General features: G+C 35.1%; 1 protein-coding gene across 1 annotated transcript; it reads left to right on the top strand.

Annotated features, from left to right (window-relative positions):
- The first annotated feature begins 487 nt into the window (after window positions 1-487).
- On the top strand, window positions 488-17,870 carry LOC143240673 (uncharacterized). The gene is made up of 6 exons (XM_076483536.1): window positions 488-603; window positions 3,765-3,933; window positions 5,919-6,028; window positions 6,197-6,621; window positions 17,231-17,444; window positions 17,730-17,870. Exons 2-4 carry the CDS (start codon window positions 3,854-3,856, stop codon window positions 6,595-6,597), a joined length of 591 nt encoding a protein of 196 aa, XP_076339651.1. The 5' UTR covers window positions 488-603; window positions 3,765-3,853; the 3' UTR covers window positions 6,598-6,621; window positions 17,231-17,444; window positions 17,730-17,870.
- Window positions 17,871-19,494: the final 1,624 nt, after the last annotated feature.

The following is a 19,494-nucleotide window of genomic DNA, read 5'->3' as shown; positions in this document are numbered from 1 at the left end:
GAACTTACAACTTGTATGTTATTAAGATTTGGTTTATTAACTGTTTTTTATGCCAGAATTATTTGAATAAATTGATAATAAAATAAATTAATTTAATTTTGAATGAATGTAATTGATGAAAGGTCATGGCATACACACTTTGACCTATCTGTAGCAAGAGGATTAATAAAATATATTTGAATTATTACTTAAGAGACAGCTCACTTGTGTAATAGGAATCATTTTATTGGTGGCTATCATTTTTGCTGTTATGTTTGGGAATCCTGAAGTAATTAGTAACAATCAGTTGTAAAATTGATTTTCTGACTGCTGTTTTTTAGTTGTTTTCCTTTTTCTTCCAATAACAACAGAGCTGTACTTTGAATTTTATGTATAATAAATTTACTTGGTTTATGCCTTTAATAGTTTATTTCAAAGATCTTAGTATGAATTCAATATATATATATATAAGCATTGTTGTTGTTGATAGGAAAAAAGTCAGTCATTCCTTAGTCGTCTTCAACATCGTCATCATCGAGGTCATCGTCTTGTTCATCTGATAAAGCTGGCATGAAAAATAAGAGATCTATTTACATAGAAAAGGACAAAAATAGCAAACAAAAAGTACTAAAAAAACTTTATTAGCATTTTACTTATTGCTTTTTAAATTAAATGTTTAGATAATAAAGCAGCTACAGAAATTTATTAATCCTTTGGTTACCAGGTCTTTACATTGTGGTGATGTAATATAACTCTCATCATATTTCACTCAAAAGTAAAGTTAGTGAATTAAATTGTTTGAAGCTTGACAGGAACTATTCTTAAGGCATGCAATTTCAGAAAAATAAAGCATCTAATTTTGTTTTCTCGACTGACACTTCATTATTTATTGTCGTTATTTGCACTAAGATGCTGAATAGTTTAAGTGTGAAGTGATTTTTGTGTTAAGTACAGATATATTTCTGAGCCATACAGTTTTAAATTTCATTTGCATAACCTCTAGAACCTTCTTAATGAATACCAAAGTTTTTTTTAATGTAGGTATTATATTTTTTCATTTTCTATACCATATCAATAACTATAGTTATCGTTAATGCACAATACAATAAAATGTCTATTCCTTAATTGTAAACATGTAAATATCTTTCAACTATCCATAAAATATTTGTAAAATATCTTTGTATTACATGCATAATTTCACATCATTACACTTTTCACTGATATTTTTTTTACACTTGTCAATTACTCTTTTGTTATTCATCTCAGTGGTCAACAGGTGCCAGGGTTATATAACTCATCAGCAGAGATACTTTAGCCTTTGGCAAAATGTTTGTGTGCTTGCAGAGTGAGGCAAAGTTGGGGTTATACTTCAAAAATTATTGAACATTTCAAATATGAATTTTGTAACAGATAATATATAATTAGCTAAAATATAAAAGTAAAACCTAAATACAATTTAACTATCAAACTAATATGTATCAAGGTTACAAAGAATGCTAGGTATTGACAAGGGCAAAATTGCAACAATACTAAGAGTGACTTGAAGCACTTAAGAATTTTGCACACCAGTTTTAGAATAACTGTTGAGAGATTGTAGTTAAAATTAATTTTCTTTTTGGTTATAAATAAGTGTATGAAATAAATACATGCAACTCTCAAATCTAAGTTTAAAATGTGGGTATGTCTACTGTCAAGGAATGGTAATATTTATTTCTAGTGTTCTGAATTGATCAAAATTAGCGTTATGAAACTTGAACTAGCAAATACCTCTGTAGGAGTAGAATTCAGACTAGGCATACATGTACTATTGTTTAAGTAACAAAGACAAAAAGTTTAGATCTGGGAACAAAACTGAAGTTTACATTATTTTTTTTAAGATTTCTTTTAAAATAAAGGAATTAAAACTTAGTTTATTTAAAACATTGAATTGTGATGTGCGTGGTGTAAGCAAACAAAAAATCTGTGCAGTTGTACATGTTGAAAATCATTTTCCAATGTGAATACCTTTTTTATTGCCAAACAAATTTTTCCCTTAAACTATTTTGTTTTTATCTCTCAAAACTATTGAAGTAGATGGTCTTTAAAAAAATAAGCAGCAATAAAAGGATTGAGTTTGTTACTTAAAGGAATGAAATCAGAATTATAGGTCATGGTGGTAGCTACGTTTATAGCATTGATAAATATTTTATAGCAAACATTCATTGATTAGAACTTTTTTCAACTTGGGACATGATATTGGTTAAAACAATGTGGCCTAGCTAGAAACTGCGTATGTATCTATACATGTTTTCTCCCTGTAGTTTTAATACTCTAAGCCAGCTGTTTTTAATCTGAAGGATAAAAAAACTAAAAATGCTTCACTATTAACTTAGGTAAAGCTGTGGTACAGATTTTAGATGGATAGCTTAAATGACTTTTGTATAAGCATGTGCAAAAAATTGGGTCAAATTTTAGCAGATTTTGTTGAATAACTTCACACAGGTGATTTACATTTAAATCAAGTTTGTAAAGATCTAGTAGTGAACTAAATTTGAAAAAAAATTCATAAAGTTAATATTTTTTCTATCAAAGTTTCTGTACCTTAGTTACAAAGAAGACAAAAGGAAGCTAATCAAAATTGGAGATTTTATATCGTATTTCTTGATGTATTGCCTTGGAAATGTGTGATAGTTTGAATTACCACAGTCCAAGCTATATAACATGAAAAATTGCTTAATTGTCACTCAATTAATAACACACAATGTGTTGTGTAGGTTGTTTTGGCTGAACAACACACTACCATATGTCTTGATCTAAAGTTTCCTCAAGATTTGTGTTTGGTTACCAGTTTTACAGTTAAAGCAAATGTATTGTTAGAACCTATTATTTATTTATGTGATTGATATATGTCAAAATAATCTAATTATTTGTGTATTATGTTTTATGTAGAGTTACATTCATTTATTTTATTTTAAAGGATACAAACGGCAATTTATTATTTACAGAAATATCAGAATTGATGTAGCCAGAAAAAAAAGGGTTTTGGAGTGTAGTATCAAAGAAAACAGGTAGTGGGAGTGCAGAAACATTTGAGTGCATAATTGTAACCAAACTGTGACAATATTAATTTGCACGGTTAGTGAAAGTCTCTTCCTCTGTGAGATTCTATAGTTTAAATTTTAACTAACAGATCTCTTATCTGGTTTTTTGTTAAATATAATATTTCTAAATTTCTATTGTGCTCATTACAACAATTTATTTTTATGGTGAAGCTGCTGTTTAAATACAGACTTTCAACTGGGAGATCTACAAGGAGCTGTGAAAGAATGTATAAACCATAGTTACAGAGTAATGTCTATATAGGCCAATAACTAGTTTGAGTTCATAAGGAATTTACTCCAGTTCAGTGGGTCTGTGGAGTTCAAAAGTTTTAAAATCTAAGATATTGGGAATATTGCTTACAGGTTGCAAAACAGATGAGAAACATAACTTTGCAAAACACATCTCATATTTTTAAAATAACATAGAAAACATTATTGTGTGCAGAAGTGAGTATTTTCATGTCATTCATCCATCATTTACACAGCCTATCAATCACACTCCAGAAAGAATTGTCATTTCATTAAATACAAAAAAATGAAACAAAAGGTATAAGATTACAGTTATTATATACCGGGGTTATTTGAATGTAGCATCATCAAGATGTTAAATAGTTGTTTTCAGAGGTATCTTTTCACTTACAGGTGGGATGTGTGAATATAAATGTAAGAGTTGTAGCTGTAACATCATGTTTGTATTTAAACTAGGTTTCTCCATTGAAAGAAAAAAGAGTTACCTACTGTGGAAATTGAACAAAAGAAAGGATCTCTACAGAACAAACGTCACTATCGTTCTCATGAAAATCAAGAGTCAAGTAGTTCTGAAAATGAATCTGCAGTCAGGAAATCAGTTGATGATAATATCAAAAGAAAAGATGTGAGTAATTTCAATAGCAAACCTCTTAAGTTCTAGAAAACTATGCCCTTCAATACAGTTGCTTTGTAACTGTGGACATAAGAAGTGGTATTCTGTTTGTATGTGTAAACACGAATATTAGATAGATGTAGTGAGATTTTTGTAGTGAAAAGTATTTTAATTTTAATGGACAAAACAACAGATTCCTGAAAAATAGTGTATCACATTTGTTTAAAATCTGTTTTTAAGTTTTAGTGATATAATTAATGAAGAAAAATGACCCTCATTGTTCCAGACTTCCAGATTTTACTTCTTTTTTCTTAATCTCCAACTAACAGATGTTTAGGTCACTTTGAGACCACAGTTTTAAAGTTTTACTAGAAAAAATAGTTCCAATTCTGTTTTAGCAATTTAATCATAAAAATACTGCAAAGTTAATATTTTAGTATTATACAGGGTGTTCCGGAAAGTCACTGTGCACTTGTATATTTATTAACAGGCATATTTCAATATAGAATACAGGAGGTAAATATGAATGACAATTATAAACAATGTTGAAAGTGAGCCCTGTTGGCATCAATACAGGCTTGGATCCTTATTTTGTTTCTAAACACTGCTATCAGTTGCTGGCTTGAAATGGACTGAATGAATGCTGTTATCACTGCTTTTAAAACTGCACAGTGACTTTCTGAACACCCTGTATAATGTGTGTCGAGGGTATTTTATAAATACATATACAAAATGTGTTCAAGCCAAGCTTTCATTTCTGCCATTTCTAGTTCTTATGCTTCTTAACTTTTTTTACTGGTTCCTGAGGTTATGTTTATTTCTCCCAATCTAATATTATTGACCAAACACATGTTCATTGAACTGTCTAGAGGGATGTTGAAAACTTTGACTGGTTATCAGCTTTTAAGTAAAATAAACCTGAGAGGCAGTAACTGTCAAAAGAGGAGATGCAATTTTTTAACAGAATTTAATTTAAATTTTCATGGTGTTCTCTGCATGTTATTTGTGCTCTTAGAAATTTTAAAGTTGGATATAGTTAAGGGTAATGAAGATATCTAGAAAATATTGAAATACTTCCCAAATAGCTTATTCTTATCTTTCCTAAAATGATTTTATATTGTGGCTGTGTAGAAACTAAAGTATTTTTTGTGGCGAAACTTTAGGTAAGGATGTTGAGGTGTAACAAGTATGGTAAATAATGGCTACATTGGCAAACAATTTTTTGAATATATTATTAAATATATTGTGTTCAAATACTTAAGTACAATAACTTATTTATTTATAACTATAGTATATTACATATAAATTAATCTCACTTACTCCAGAAATCTGTTAGTCATAAAAACATTTCTCTTATCTTGTATCACTAAAATAAAGTAATCTGTACAATTACAAAGGGATAATACATGAAGTGAAAGTCAAAAACAATAGAAAATATAAGACAAGAAAAGAATCTTTTAAGATAAACTTCTGTGTAATTAACTAGATTTTTTTTGTATGTCTGAATGATTTATTTCAATCTAAAAGATGAATATGAAACGTTATAATTTTATTCTTGTGTGGTATTAAGTTATTTATTCAATTGAGTTTAAAACCAACAAAGTTATCTTTTTTGCTTTAAATGTACTTGTAAGCAAAATGAATTTGACTTGAGCATTCATGGATTGATTGAGAATCAAAAGTTTAGATGTATTTGAGTTCTATTTATCAAAAATTGGTTATGAAACTTACATTAAAATAGGGAAGATACTTTAATTTTGTATTACACTTGTCATATATGTACTAGTTAATATTTAACAGATTTTAATATCACATTATATGTATATATTAGTTTATATAGCTTATGGTGGCCTCTGAAGATTTTCAGTGACGTAATGCTCTTCAATTTTCTTATCACTAAGTACTTTAGTTCAGGTGTACAAGATCATATAAGAATTTGAAAAGACAGAAATTATGTTGAGGTTTAAGTATTGTTATGACTTTGGTTCATATTTTAGGATAAACCCAGAAGAAGAAGAAGATCATCATCTTCATCTTCTCGTTCACAGTCTTATTCTTCAGATCCTGGAAGAAAAGGTCGATCTAGTTCTTTTTCAAGAAGAAGAAGGTAATTTTAGCTGTGCTGGAAAAGCAGTTTTATTTATTTCTTCATTGATAACTGTAACACCCTCTATCATTTAATGCTTAAATCTATCTTTATGGTATTACTGTATTAATGTTTCCCATCTAGTATTCTGGGTTTTATTAATGTCGAATTTATCAAATGTTTTGTTAGAGATTCATCACCACAAGCGTAGATATCCTCCTTCAGAACAACAACAGTTTTATAACAGAAGACAGTCATCAACTTTTGGTCGATCTCATCACCAATTGTCACCAGAAAGAAACAGACAGAGTTGGCCTAATTCTCGCCCGTATGACAGAAGACCAGTATCTCCTGTGCATAAAGACTTGGAGCAATTCGAGGCGCATGAGGAACGAGAAAAGTTGAAAGGGAAAACAAGAGAACTAGCAGTAAGGGATCACACAGAGAGAAGGAAGGAAAGAGAATGGGCAAAGGAGCATGGGAGAAAAGAAAGAGAAGCAGAGAGAGAGGGAGTAGAAAACTACGAGAACAGACTCAAGAGAGAGAGCAGAATCTTTCTAGAGAACTATCTTCCCAAGAGAAAGGAATAAGTTCACAAAGCAGAATTGATAGTTGTAAGCATTCCTTTTAATTAAATGCAATGAATAAGTTTAAAGGGTATTTGACTTGTTGGGTTAATAGTTTTCATATTTAAACTAGTTTTGTTCATGTTGTACCAATTTGTGTAGCATAAAATTGTTGCTAATAATTCATATTTTAATGTTTTTCTATTTCTAATTTTATAAGAAATCCTGAATTTCCTCTCATGTGTGAAATGTGATATTTGCTCTATTCAGCATGAATCTAAAGGTAGGAAGCATCTACAAATGCTACAGGCACAGCAGTCTCCTTTCTTTTGTGTTTTTTGTTCCTGGCAAAGAGTTTTACAGATTGCCTTTATAAGTATATTTTTCCAATCAGAGGACAAAGCTTTCTTAGATTGTATTATTAAATTAAAATCATTCTAGCATCTCCCAATCCATTTTTCAGCTCTGATGTTGTTTTTTTCTAAAGTTGGATTGTTTTTTTACAACTGTGGATCTTAAGTATGAATAGATGTGTACTGTTACAAGGCTAAAGACACTTAGGATAAATTAATGTTATTTTATGCAACAATTTGAAGTCATTTTAGAAAGAAGAATCGAGTAATTTAGATTTATGTTTGTTTTTGTGGTTTTAGAGATTATGCAAATGAAATTTGATATTTTTGAGATGAAAACTAATCTTAATATTGAAAATCACTTAGCACTTGGACTAATATGTAGAAATACTGTATATATTCACAAATAAAGTTTCAGTAAAAATAATTCTTAAAAAGAATCTGTTTTTTGTATATGAAATATTTCATATACAAAGTGCATCACAAATGTTTCATTATACCTCGGGCAGTAAAATAGTTCACATTTTTTCCTGTTTAATCTCTCACTGCTCTAGAGTGATCATCTATTTTTGTTTTATTACAGCTTTGATCTAAAGTTACGCATTTTCTCTGATGTTTTGACACAAGTTCTGTTATAAAATTTGTGTATTTCCTGTCTTCTGTCATAAAATGCTTTACATCTGTTATTACATTATTGTGAAATACATCATCTTTTATTGCTTCATTATACACTTCTGTGAAATAATTAAGATCTCCATTATGTTACCATCTCTGTGGTGTAAACTGTACTTCATACATGAAAACTGTGTACTGAGTGTGGTTACTTTTGCTTCCCTACTTTTACAAAGAGAGAGTATCTTGATCATATAGAAAGAAAGTCTGTTTTAATCAGAAACAATTGCATAATTAATGTTAATGTTCATTAATTATAAATTAGTCTTGGTTTTTAATTTTCAACTAATTACTTCACTAAAATATGTGTGGGGAAGTATAACTAAAATGGGAAGAGTTTATATCACTTATCAAAAATAAAGTGAAAACGTATAAATTTCTAAATTGAGACAGTTTTAAAGAGATGTTTTAAAGGTTTATTCATGCCAGACTTTTGTTTTGCTTCTAATTTCACAATGAACTTATGAAAAGTTTAGAGAAACCACCAAACTTGTGTAAACTGGCAGAAAAGGGATAACTTGAGTTAAATTACCTCAGCTGTGAAAATTATTAAGGATGTGAACTTAAACTTTATTTAATAAGACGTGAAAAGGTACTGAAGTTCTTAACTAATCGTTTCTACGTAGCATACAAACAACTGAAAATTGTTGGTGTCATCACACTTTCAAATATTGTATTTAATAGGTCCCCTCAAGTGTGGATCCCTGTATGTGGTGAGGGGGACCTCCCAGGGAAGGTTCTATTCTTTTAGTTTACCTCCTCTGGGATCTTAACATCCACCCACATGTTTGCCATGCGTGGCAACTTGTGAAGGGAAGGAGAGGATCCTGGTGGTTGAGGGGTCCAACCCTAACACACCACTTTGGCCTTGAATTTCTATAGACTGGCAGCCTTGGGGAAGTCCCCTTGGATCAGTCGGCTGGTCCACTTGGGCTAGGGTCAGCCAAGTACCAGTGTTGGATGTTCTCAACAGGTGTTGTGGACATTGTATCTGATGCTGGTGTTTGGGTATAGTGCTCACAAAACCATGGCATTGCTGCAGTGCCCTTGTTTGACACTGTAGTGCATCCCCTCATAAGGCTCCATGGTGGGTGGGGTCAGTGGGCACCAAAAATTTTCCTTTTTTCATTATAGATTCTCTAATTAAAAAATCTTTAAAATAGTGAAAAACAGTCTTTAGGTAAACGACCATGTCTAGAAGATTCTGAGCAGCAATCCTCACCATCTGCACCACCTGTTGTATCTCATTTTCTTATATTGCATTCACTTTCAGACAAACCTTTAGGATGCCTCCCTTTTTCAGTCAGAAGGGTCTAGAGCAGGGGTGTGCAACAGGCAGCCCGCGGGCCACAACCCGGCCTGCCAAGCCATTTAGTGTGGCCCTAGTTGTTGTAATCTAACCATGTGGCCTGATCTGTAATCCAACGCAAATGGAATATTTTTAAAAGCATCGATCCTACGGGATTCCCAGGCTTCGACTCGACAAACTTCTAAAATTATCTTTGCTAGAGAGGAGCAGGCCGAATTCGATTGGTCGGCCTCCTTAGGGCATGAATAGGTGACGTGCACTAGCACTATTGTCTACGACTCAACGTCATGTCCTGAACCTCGCCTTCGCCCGCTGGCGACAATTTTCCCTAACCTCTGCTGTCCGTCATTCATTATTGGTGAAAATTTTATTACCTTTTACAGTTACTACAAGAGATTGAAGGTAAATTGATTATTATTTAGCATATTGTTGTGACTTTACTGAATTTATTAAAATTTTTGCTTTCAGATGCATCTGATTCTATGTACAGTGTGACCTCGTTATTCGCGGGGTTACGTTCTTTACCCTCCCGCGAATAGCGAAAACCGCGAATATTGGACGCAGTTTTAAAACGTATATGTATGCGATTATATACTATATGAAATGCTTCCCAAACACTAATGATACTTATACTCATTGATGCAGTAATAATGTAGCAATATTGCATACTGTTATGTATTTCACTAAATTGTACCGTGCGTTACCGGGCTGTGCTTTGCCGTTTGCGTTGTTGGGGAAGCTGAGGCAGTCAGCCAATAGCAGTCAATCTTGTTTGGTGAAGACGACAATTGATAAAACGGCGATTGAGTAAATACAACAGAAATCTCCTGAAAACCCTTTCAGTCTCTGTGACCTACAAAACGCAGTTCGCGCATAACCCGCGAATATGCGGGGCCGCGAATGGCGAACCGCGAATAGGCGAGGTCACACTGTATTTTGCTATTCTCAATTAATTTAAGTACCGGAAGGCTGTGATCAGGATGCCAATTTAGAAACATGTGTTTCTGTCCATAGAGGTTCCATGTGTAAATAAATTCTATGTTTTTTTCTACTTTGCTATTTTCGTGAGAATAATTTTTGTTTTGATTTCAGGGCTAGTAAAATGTCAGCAGTTAAGAAACGAAAAATTGATGATGAGGGAAGGTTATTCAACAGTGAATGGTGCACAAAATATCTTGTTGTCCCACATAATCAAGGTGTTGTCTGCCTCGTCTGTCAAACTACAATTGCAGTCATGAAAGAGTACAATATTAGCGACATTACGCAACTAAGCCTCCTCCCAGTTTGATGAAATTGTTGGTCAGGCACGAAAGGACAAATTGAACATTTAAAACATCCATTGAAAAGCAACAAGGTGTTTTTACCACTTTCAAGAAAAATTCAGAACTGGTGACAAAACTGAGTTTTAAGCTTTGTGAATGTATGGCAGAAAAGGAAAGCCTTTCAGTGATGGAGAATTTATTAAAATTGTTTAACAATATTCACAGAATATGCATGTCCAGAGAAAAATATTTGGTGGAGCAAACTAGCCTTTCCAGCTTTACTGTCTCCGCATGGGACAAAAGATCTTTCAGAGGACATCAAAGAAACTTTGAAGAGAGATTGAATTTGTGTGAAGCTTTCAGTCTGGCTTTGGATAAAAGCACTGATATCAATGACACATCCCAACTTGTCATTTTCATCAGAGCTGTTACTGCAGGCTTTGATGTTTTGAAGAGTTTTTAGATATGGCAAGCCTTTCCTCCACAACCACAGGACAGGATATTTGTGAAAAAGTGCTTAAGGTTGTTGAAAAGTTTAAACTGAATCCTTATAAATTATGTGGTGTTACAACAGATGGTGCTCCTTCATGACAGGTGGGACAAATGGATTCACCAAGAAATTTCTAACTGCAATTGGAGCACAAGGCGTAGTTGTAAGCCATTGCATTATTCACCAAGAGAGCTTGTGCACCAAAGTTCTGGATTTTGCAGAAGTCATGAAAATGTCGTCCAATCGTAAATTATATTAGAACACGAGGATTAAATCATCGACAATTTAAAACTTTTTTAGATGAGCTGGACAGTGAGTATTCAGATGTTTTGTACTTCTCTGCTGTGCGTTGGCTTAGTAGAGCTGCTACTTTGAAGAGATTCTGGAATCTGCGAGAGGAGATTAAGTTCTTCATGGAGAGCAAGCGTCAGAATGTGGACTTCTTGAGCAATGAGAACTGGCTGAATGACTTAGCATTCCTCACAGACATTACACAGCATCTGTCTGATTTAAACTTAAAACTACAAGGGAAAAGTCAACTTGTGAATAAGTTGTTTGAGCATATTTGTGCTTTTGAGAAGAAATTGGAACTTTTCAGGTTCAGTTGAGAAGAGCCATATTGACCCATTTTACATGTCTTGCAACCAGGAAACTGGAATTTCCTAATCTGGATTGCACCAAATATGGAACCAGTGTACAAAAGCTGCGTGATGAGTTTGCAAACAGATTTCCAGATTTCAGACAAACTGAAATTAGATTGAAATTGTTCGCTCAACCTTTTGATTTGGCAGTGGAAGACAGTCCTGATGATTGCCAAATGGAACTCATTGAACTGCAGGCTGACATGGACACTAAAGGAAATTCTCTGAAAACAGTTTGCTAGACTTTTACAAACTCTGTGTGCGTGAAAAGTTTCCCAATTTGTCCCGTCATGCACAAAGAATTGCCTCCCTTTTTGGTAGCACCTACTGCTGTGAGCAATTTTTCTCCAAAATGAAGCTCATCAAAACCAAATGTAGAAGTCAGCTGACTGATGAACATTTGACCAGTCAGTTAAGAGTGGCAACCACTTCTGTCAAAGCTGATATTGACAAGCTCTGCAAGGACTCTAAATTTCAAGTGTCGCACTAAAATGATCACTCATGCAAAAATATAAAATATTATTGCTTGCATTTTGAGAATTTTTTTAAATTTATTGTGCATGTACACGAATAAGCTTGTTTTTTAAGTGGCCCCGCTTGATTGATGAAGTTGGTTATATGGCCCACCGACGAAAAATGTTGCACACCCCTGGTCTAGAGGGACTTGCTGGCTCTCCAAAGTCAGTAAAGAAGTTTCGATCTGGTGACATTGGTGGAAACATCCACATCTCAACACGGTGAACTCCTCTTGCATTCAAAAGCAAGTGGGGATATACCTATTGATGTTACACCTCATGCTACTTTGAATTTGTCACAAGGAGTCACTGTTGAGAGGGATTTGGAGAATATCCCAGAGTCAGAGATTCTTGCTGGTTTCTCCACCCAAGGAGCTTCTGCAGTGAGGCGTATATTTATTCGCAAAGATGGAATTCTCACATTTATGTCACCACGTCCACCTGCCACCATTAAGGCAGGTTATCTTAACTGCAGAGTATGGCCATACATTCCAAACCCTTTCTGATGTTTCCAGTCTCAGCAGTTTGGTCACTCAAAGACGTCATGTTATGGTTCCTTGGCATGTGTTCGTTGCAGTGGTAAGGATCATGATGCTTATGAGTGTGAAATGGACCCTCTTTGCATCAGTTGCAATGACTCTCACCCATTCTACTTTGTTCTTGCCCTAAATGGTTGGAAGAAAAAGAGGTGCAACGCTTGAAAACTATTCATAACATCACTTATTCTGAGGCTTGAAAATTGCTGTTCACCACCTCATCTTGGACGTATGCTGCTGCACTTCGTTTCACTACTACAGTGGGAGTGCAGATGGATCTCTGTGCCTCTAAAAGAATCATTCTTAAAACAAATGAAAAGTCTTCTGATCTCCATGGTTAAAAAGGTTTAAATCAACACCCATTTCTGTCCCTTGGATAGATCTTTTTCTCCCACCCCACGATGCAAACCAATCATTCGTTTGTGTCCTCAATTGCTGGAATCCTCTTCCAACAGCAAAGGCCTGCCCCATTGACCTAGGGCAGGATCCATGAAGGTCAATAGAAAAAAAAGTGGTCATAAACAGAAGGGTCCTCCACCCAGTTCACCTACACATAAATAAAAATGGCCACCTGGATACAATAGAACTGTTGAGGTTTATGTTCTAATTTGGATGACATCAAAACACTGATTGCTTGCTACCATCCTGTATGTCTCTCCTTACACAAAACATTTCTGAAACCTGCTGATACAGTCACCTTTTGGCAGTTTTCTCTGTACAGAAATGACAGGCTGTGTGATGGACCATTGCATGGAGGGGTGACACTGTTGCTTGATCGGCATGTGCCCACCCTGTCTTTGCCACTCAGCACGCCCTTGGAGAGACCTACATCCATGTTTCCTTGGGTCATACCATTACTGCTTGTTCTCTCTACCTGTCACCTGGAGAGACCTATGATCAATCAGACCTTGATGCTCTCATTGAACAGTTGCCATCTCTCCTTTTAATCCTGGGGACTTAAAGGGCATTGTCCTCTCTGGAGAATTGCTGATGTTGATAGGAGGGTCACTCCATAGAGCATATGCTCTCTGATCACAATCTTTCTCTTTTCAATACTGGTTCTTCTACTTATTTTCATGCACCTAGTCAGTCCTTTACTGCTGTTGACCTTTCAGTTGCCTCCCCTTCACTGTTTTCTCATTTTTCTTGAAGGGTTGACAGTAATCCATGAGGCAATGATCATTTTCCTATAATTTTGAGCAAGATTGGCCGTGGTCAATGCCACCTGACCAATGTGCCCCAGTGGAAGCTGGATCTAGCAAACTGGCCCTCTTTTACTGCTCTCCCAGAACTTGATCCTGCCATTGTCTGTAAGCCATCAATAAACGGTGTGTGGCAGCATTAACTGACTGTATTATACAAACAGCTACTCAGTGTATTCCTAAAACCTCATGTTTTCCACTATATGTGGTAGAATCCTGCTTGTCACATGGCACGGAAGGCTCAAAAATGGGCCTGGGATGCTTTTCGTAGGTATCCCACACTCTCGCATCACATTGTTTTCCAGCAGGCCCGTGCACATGCTTGGTGGGTAAGATATCAAATCTAGAAGGAATCTTGGATTAAGTTCACAACCAGCATATCTTCTACCACCAGTTCGAAATTCATATTGGACAAGATTCGAGTGGTCAGTAGGCAGTATAATTTCATCCACCTCTCAATCTTACTCTCTGATGGCCAGGAAGTAGCTGATATCAAGAGCATAGTTGATATTCTAGGTGAAAACTTTTGCTGGGTATCTAGCACTTCTGCCTCATCCTCCACTTTTTTATTTATCAAAACTCAGGCAGAGCAAACACCTCTGTCCTTTCGAGCTGATTGTCTCTATGATTATAATCGTCCCTTTACACTGGTGGAACTCAAACTGGCCCTTCATTGGTCTGGTTGTACATTTTTTGGACCTGTGCACTATGAAATGCTGCATTATCTGTCTCCTGCTTCTCTTACTATTCTTCTGCTTGTTTTTAACTGGATCTGGCAGGATAATGTTTTTCCTGATGCCTGGTGCCATGCTATTGTCCTACCTTTCTCTAAGCCTGGGAAGGATCTAAGATTCCTTCAAACTACTGTCCAATTGCTTTGTGAGCTGTCTCTGTGAGACCTTAGAGAGGATGGTTAATGCTCGTCTCATTTGGTTCCTTGAATCAAACAACCTCCTCTCATCCACACATTGTGGGTTCCAACAACAGTACTCCACCATGGACCTTCTGATTCAACTCAAAATGTCCATCAGAGAAGCCTTTCTCAAACTGCAACATCTTTTATCAATATTATTTGACATTGAGAAGGCTTATGATACAACATGGAGGTATGGCATTTTGTGAGACCTCCATATATATGTGTTATGTGGCCATTTGCCCATTTTTATTATAAATTTTTTAATTGACAGGAGATTCCAAGTTCTTGTGGGTGCAACTCTTTCCTGTTCTTTTCTACAGGAACTTGAAGTCCCTCAGGACTGTTTTGAGTGCCACACTTTTCAGTATAAAGATTAATGCCTTCACTGAACAACTCCCTATTACTGTTTCAAACGGGCTCTATGTCAAGTACTTTCACATCTCTTGTCAGTCGTCAAATGTGAGGTATATTGAGCAGCAGTTACAGACTGCTCTCAGTCATTTACTGAAGTGGACCATGGCAAACAGTTTTAACTTCTCTCTATAAATCTACTTGCATGCACTTTTGCTGCTAATGGGGTATTTATCCTGATCCTGAACTCCGTATCGGCAAAGTTGTGCTGCCTGTGATCCCCAAGACAAAGCTCTTGGGGCTTATCTTTGACCTAATTTGACCTTTATACCACACATCAAGTAGCTACAGATCAAATGTACAAGAGCACTGAACATCCTCCATGCCCTTTCTTCCACCACCTGGGGAGTGGATCGATGTTCTATGGTAAAGATATATCATGCTCTTATTCGTCCGAAACTCGACTATGGATCACTGGTCTATGGCTGTTCCAGGACTTCAGCCTTAAAGGTGCTGGACCCCATTCATCATCAAGGACTTCGGCTCTGCACTGGGGCTTTCTGCATTTTCCCAGTTTAGAGCTTATACATAGTCTGGTGAACCTTCTTTGCACCTCTGCCATTTGCAACTGTCTTTACTGTGTGCTTCATAACTTTATTCCTTACCAAAGCATCCCACCTGGGATTGTGTTTACCTTCTTTGGTGGCCATACTTTTTCAAAATAGATGATCTGTCATTGCTCCTTTTGGCCTTTGTATCCAGGTGCAGTTAGATGAATTGGGTCTGTCCTTGGATAACATTGCTGTATCCACTGGTCAGCCCATCCCACCATGGCTTCTTACAGTCTCTAAATATGACCTTTTCTTTAAGTCATCTGAGAAAAGCAGACACTCCTGATTGAAAATGCTGTCTGTTCTTTGCTGAACATCTTTTGAACCATCCTTCCACTCCTATTTATGCAGGTGGTTCAAAATCAGGTGATGGTGTGGGCTCTACCTTGGTTTGTTGTGGTTCGGTTGTTGCGTGCAGAATCCCCTCTACAGTTTCTGTGTTCACTGCTGAACTGTATGCCATTTCTCTTGCCCTGGATCACATAGAAGCTAATCAGTACTCAAACTGCACTATTTATACTGACTCGCTTAGTTTTTCTATTGGCCCTGGAATTGCTTCACATTAGTTCACAACCTGTTCTTGCCAATATTCAAAACCAACTGGCCCAGTTATCTTTAACTTCTACTTCTATCCAGTTTTTCTGGATACTGGGCCATGTTGGTATTTGTGGGAATGAGCTCACTGACACCGCAGCTAAATCTCTCTGCTCTGGCACTATTACTGCTGTGCCTGTTCTATCGTGGGTTATGGTCCTTTATTCAAGACTTCGGCTCTGTGCCAGTTGGCAGTCAACTTGGAATGAGTAACGTGACAACAAGCTTTTCCAAATAAAACCCTATGTTGGTCGTCTTGCTTCCATAAGGATCAGGAAGAGGAAGTTGTTCTAACTTGACTGTGCATTGGTCACAGTTTTTTAACTCATCGTTTTCTTTTATCTGGAACTGATGCACCATTGTGTAGTCTGTGTGATACTCAGGTCACAGTAAACCACATTTTACTTTTTTGCTGCTGTTATGACTCTCAACAACTGTGCCATTTTCACCATATTCTGTCGCAAGGTTTGTCCGTAATGTTAGACAGTGTTATTGGTGATGGTGACACTGTCCACCTTGGATATGTTTTTAGTTTTTTAAAGGCCAACAATCTTTTTAATGCCATTTAAGTTTTTAATTTATACGTTAGAACTTTTCTTAATGATATTTTCTTTTGGGAGTCATGGTCCATCCGATTTGATTTGAAATTAGAAAATGGCTGTAAAGTCAAATAACTCGAAACCAAGACTGGAAAGGTCAATGTTAGGTGACTGACAGTGGTTTTTGTACTTACCTGTTAGTCTTCCTGGCAAGTTATGATAATTACAGTTATGCTACAGATAGTTCCCTACAACTTGTATTACTGTAGTTTTTCTCTTAACATTGTAGACTAGATGTAAACATATGTTTTATGTCTTTTTTTTAACTGTTTTATTCTACCTTAGTTTCCTTTTATAAATTTCCTAATTTTACTTTAATTTTAATCTTTTACTGGATGTTTGGCACAGATAGTCTAGCTGCTTTGTGCCATAAAACCAACCAACCAACCAACCAATTTAGTAGGCCAAATTCATCTCTCCAATAAACGTGATCTTTCATTTAAAAAATTGATACAGCTTTAAACAAAAATAATTTTCAAAAAGTTATTTTCCTTTGTATTTATTTTAGTGATTTTGCATTCAGTGACACAATTACATTCATGTATATATTTAACATGCTAATGATAAAATCTGTGCTCATATGTTGTTTGTAATATTACATTTTAGATGAGAAGAGGAGACAACGTTCAGTATCGCCAATTCACAGAAGGAGAACATTCTCATCATCTGAAGAAGATAAACAAAATTCTTCCTCTCCAGAAGTTAATCAATTTACAAAATCTGGTTTTAGCCCTAGAAATCGTAGATCACTAGTTAACCAGAACTGGCAAGGAAATAACAGAAGGCAACAATCTTCATCTCCAGCCCATAAAAAAAACAGGTCTTTTAGTTATTTAATTTCTTTTCCTAATGGTAATTTTTTTCGTAAATTTTTTCACATTTTGAAGTAATTTTTCCAGAAGATAATTGATTTGATGAAGAAAAGTGAAATTGATAATAATACGATCTTCTCTGGATTTTAGAAATACTGAAGATGGAATTTATACAAATTTCATTTTTCTATGAACTTGGGTAGTAAAAAAGATATTTTAAATTCATTATTGTGTGATAAACTGTTAATATACAAGAAAACATTATCAGAACATTATTTTGATTTTCTAACCAGGGAATCATCAGGATCACCTGAACCAATGAAAAAGAGACTGCAGAAAAAGAGATCCACTTCATCGACGTCAGGGTCTTCATCACCCTCGTGTAAAGGAAAGAAAGCGCACTTCATCAGTATCTCCATCTGCTGAAACTCAAAGTATTTTTATTTATAATTTCAATTTAAAGAAACATTTCATTTAGATAAGTTATGTACTGTTTAATAGGGTTGTATTGAATGACAGTTCAACTCTTAAACTCTGCTAAGCAGATACAACTGTCTTTTTTGTTGATTCTATGTTGTCATTATCTTGTATTTCTTCCCACTAACATGTATAAGAAAAACCAGTCAATATTTTGGCTGTCTTCAAGTAAACAGTTGTTAATACTTTCATGTAATTATAAATGATATTTAAAAAAAAAGAATAGAAGCTTTTGTTTGGAAAAATATTTTAGGCGTATACCAGATCTTTTCCAAATGATATTAACTGGTTAATGTGTTACTATAGGAGTGTGCCTTATGATATAGCTGAAAAGTTGCTTAATATTCTTGAATTTGGTAAATTTCATTGTATTTTCATGTTTCACATTATTTAATAAATTTTACTCTCTAAAAAAGGTAAATTAAAAGCTTGTTAGTACTTGCAGTCCAGGACTCCATTTTGAAAGCAGCAAGAAAAGGAACTAATGATGATATCAAAGCCTTCATAATCAGTTTTCCAAAACATGCTTACCATCCATTGATAATATAGTTTTCTCAATCTCCAGGGTTTCCACTAGTTGCCCATCTTAACATTGAAAATGCTTGCTCCAGTCTTTTATACCCTGTTTGAAGGCCTCAAGCAAATTCTAATTTGTAAAGTTCTCCAACTTCAGTGCACTCTCTTTTTAGGTACTGTATATAAACCTCATTCAGTTTATGTAATCACCTTTTTCTTGATGAAGCATTCTGCATGGGTTTATATCAACAGGAGTATTATGATTATTCAACTATATATGTTGTGACTTTGAACATGGTTTACATTTCTATGGTTATCTTTTTGTTTATTTTTTATAAATGACTTTAAAAAAAAACTACTGACAGATATGAATTCCTAAGTTAATGTTTCTACTACAGAAGTTAACTAGACTTCTCTTACACCTCTATCTAGTGTTTGTCAACAGCCAGGGGAGGGGTCACTCTTAGTCAAAGCTATTCATGTTATGATTTTTTGCAAAATGAAGATGTGTTGGACTAAAGGTCTCCCTCCAGGGATTTTTGCAAATGATCTGGGAAAGACTGGAAAGAATTTAGACTTGCTTTTTCCAGCTTCTTTTACTAGGTTGGCCTCATTTTGATCAGTGACCTCCAGTTTCTTCATTCGGTTACGTGGGTTTTTTAAGTTTAGGGTGTCCATCTCATTGCATTTGACTATTTCTTTCTTGATAGGAAGAAGAATGCCAACTGATTATGTGGTTTTTCCTCCTCCTGATATTGCTGCTTATGCTGGGAAATTTCCTGCTTAATTATGTGACAGGATGGGTATGTCTTGTCCCCTAAATTTATTGGATCAGCATACTTTAGCTCATCACTGCCAGGAGGAGGTCTGTTTAGATTCTCAGTAGATGGACCCCAATTTGGATCTGTGAGGGTCTAGATTGGAATGTATAATCACTTTAAACAGATCACAGTCGTTTTTCTTTTTATATATTTTACTTTCATGACTATCCTGAAAAGCTTATGCATATTCTCCTCAGCAATATAAGGACAAATTGAGGATTTTGCTGATGTCTGCCTCAATCAA

Source organism: Tachypleus tridentatus, chromosome 1, assembly GCF_004210375.1.
Source record: "Tachypleus tridentatus isolate NWPU-2018 chromosome 1, ASM421037v1, whole genome shotgun sequence".
NCBI lineage: Eukaryota > Metazoa > Arthropoda > Merostomata > Xiphosura > Limulidae > Tachypleus > Tachypleus tridentatus.
Note: the sequence above shows the minus strand (reverse complement) of the source record. Positions and strands in the feature narration are given on the sequence as shown.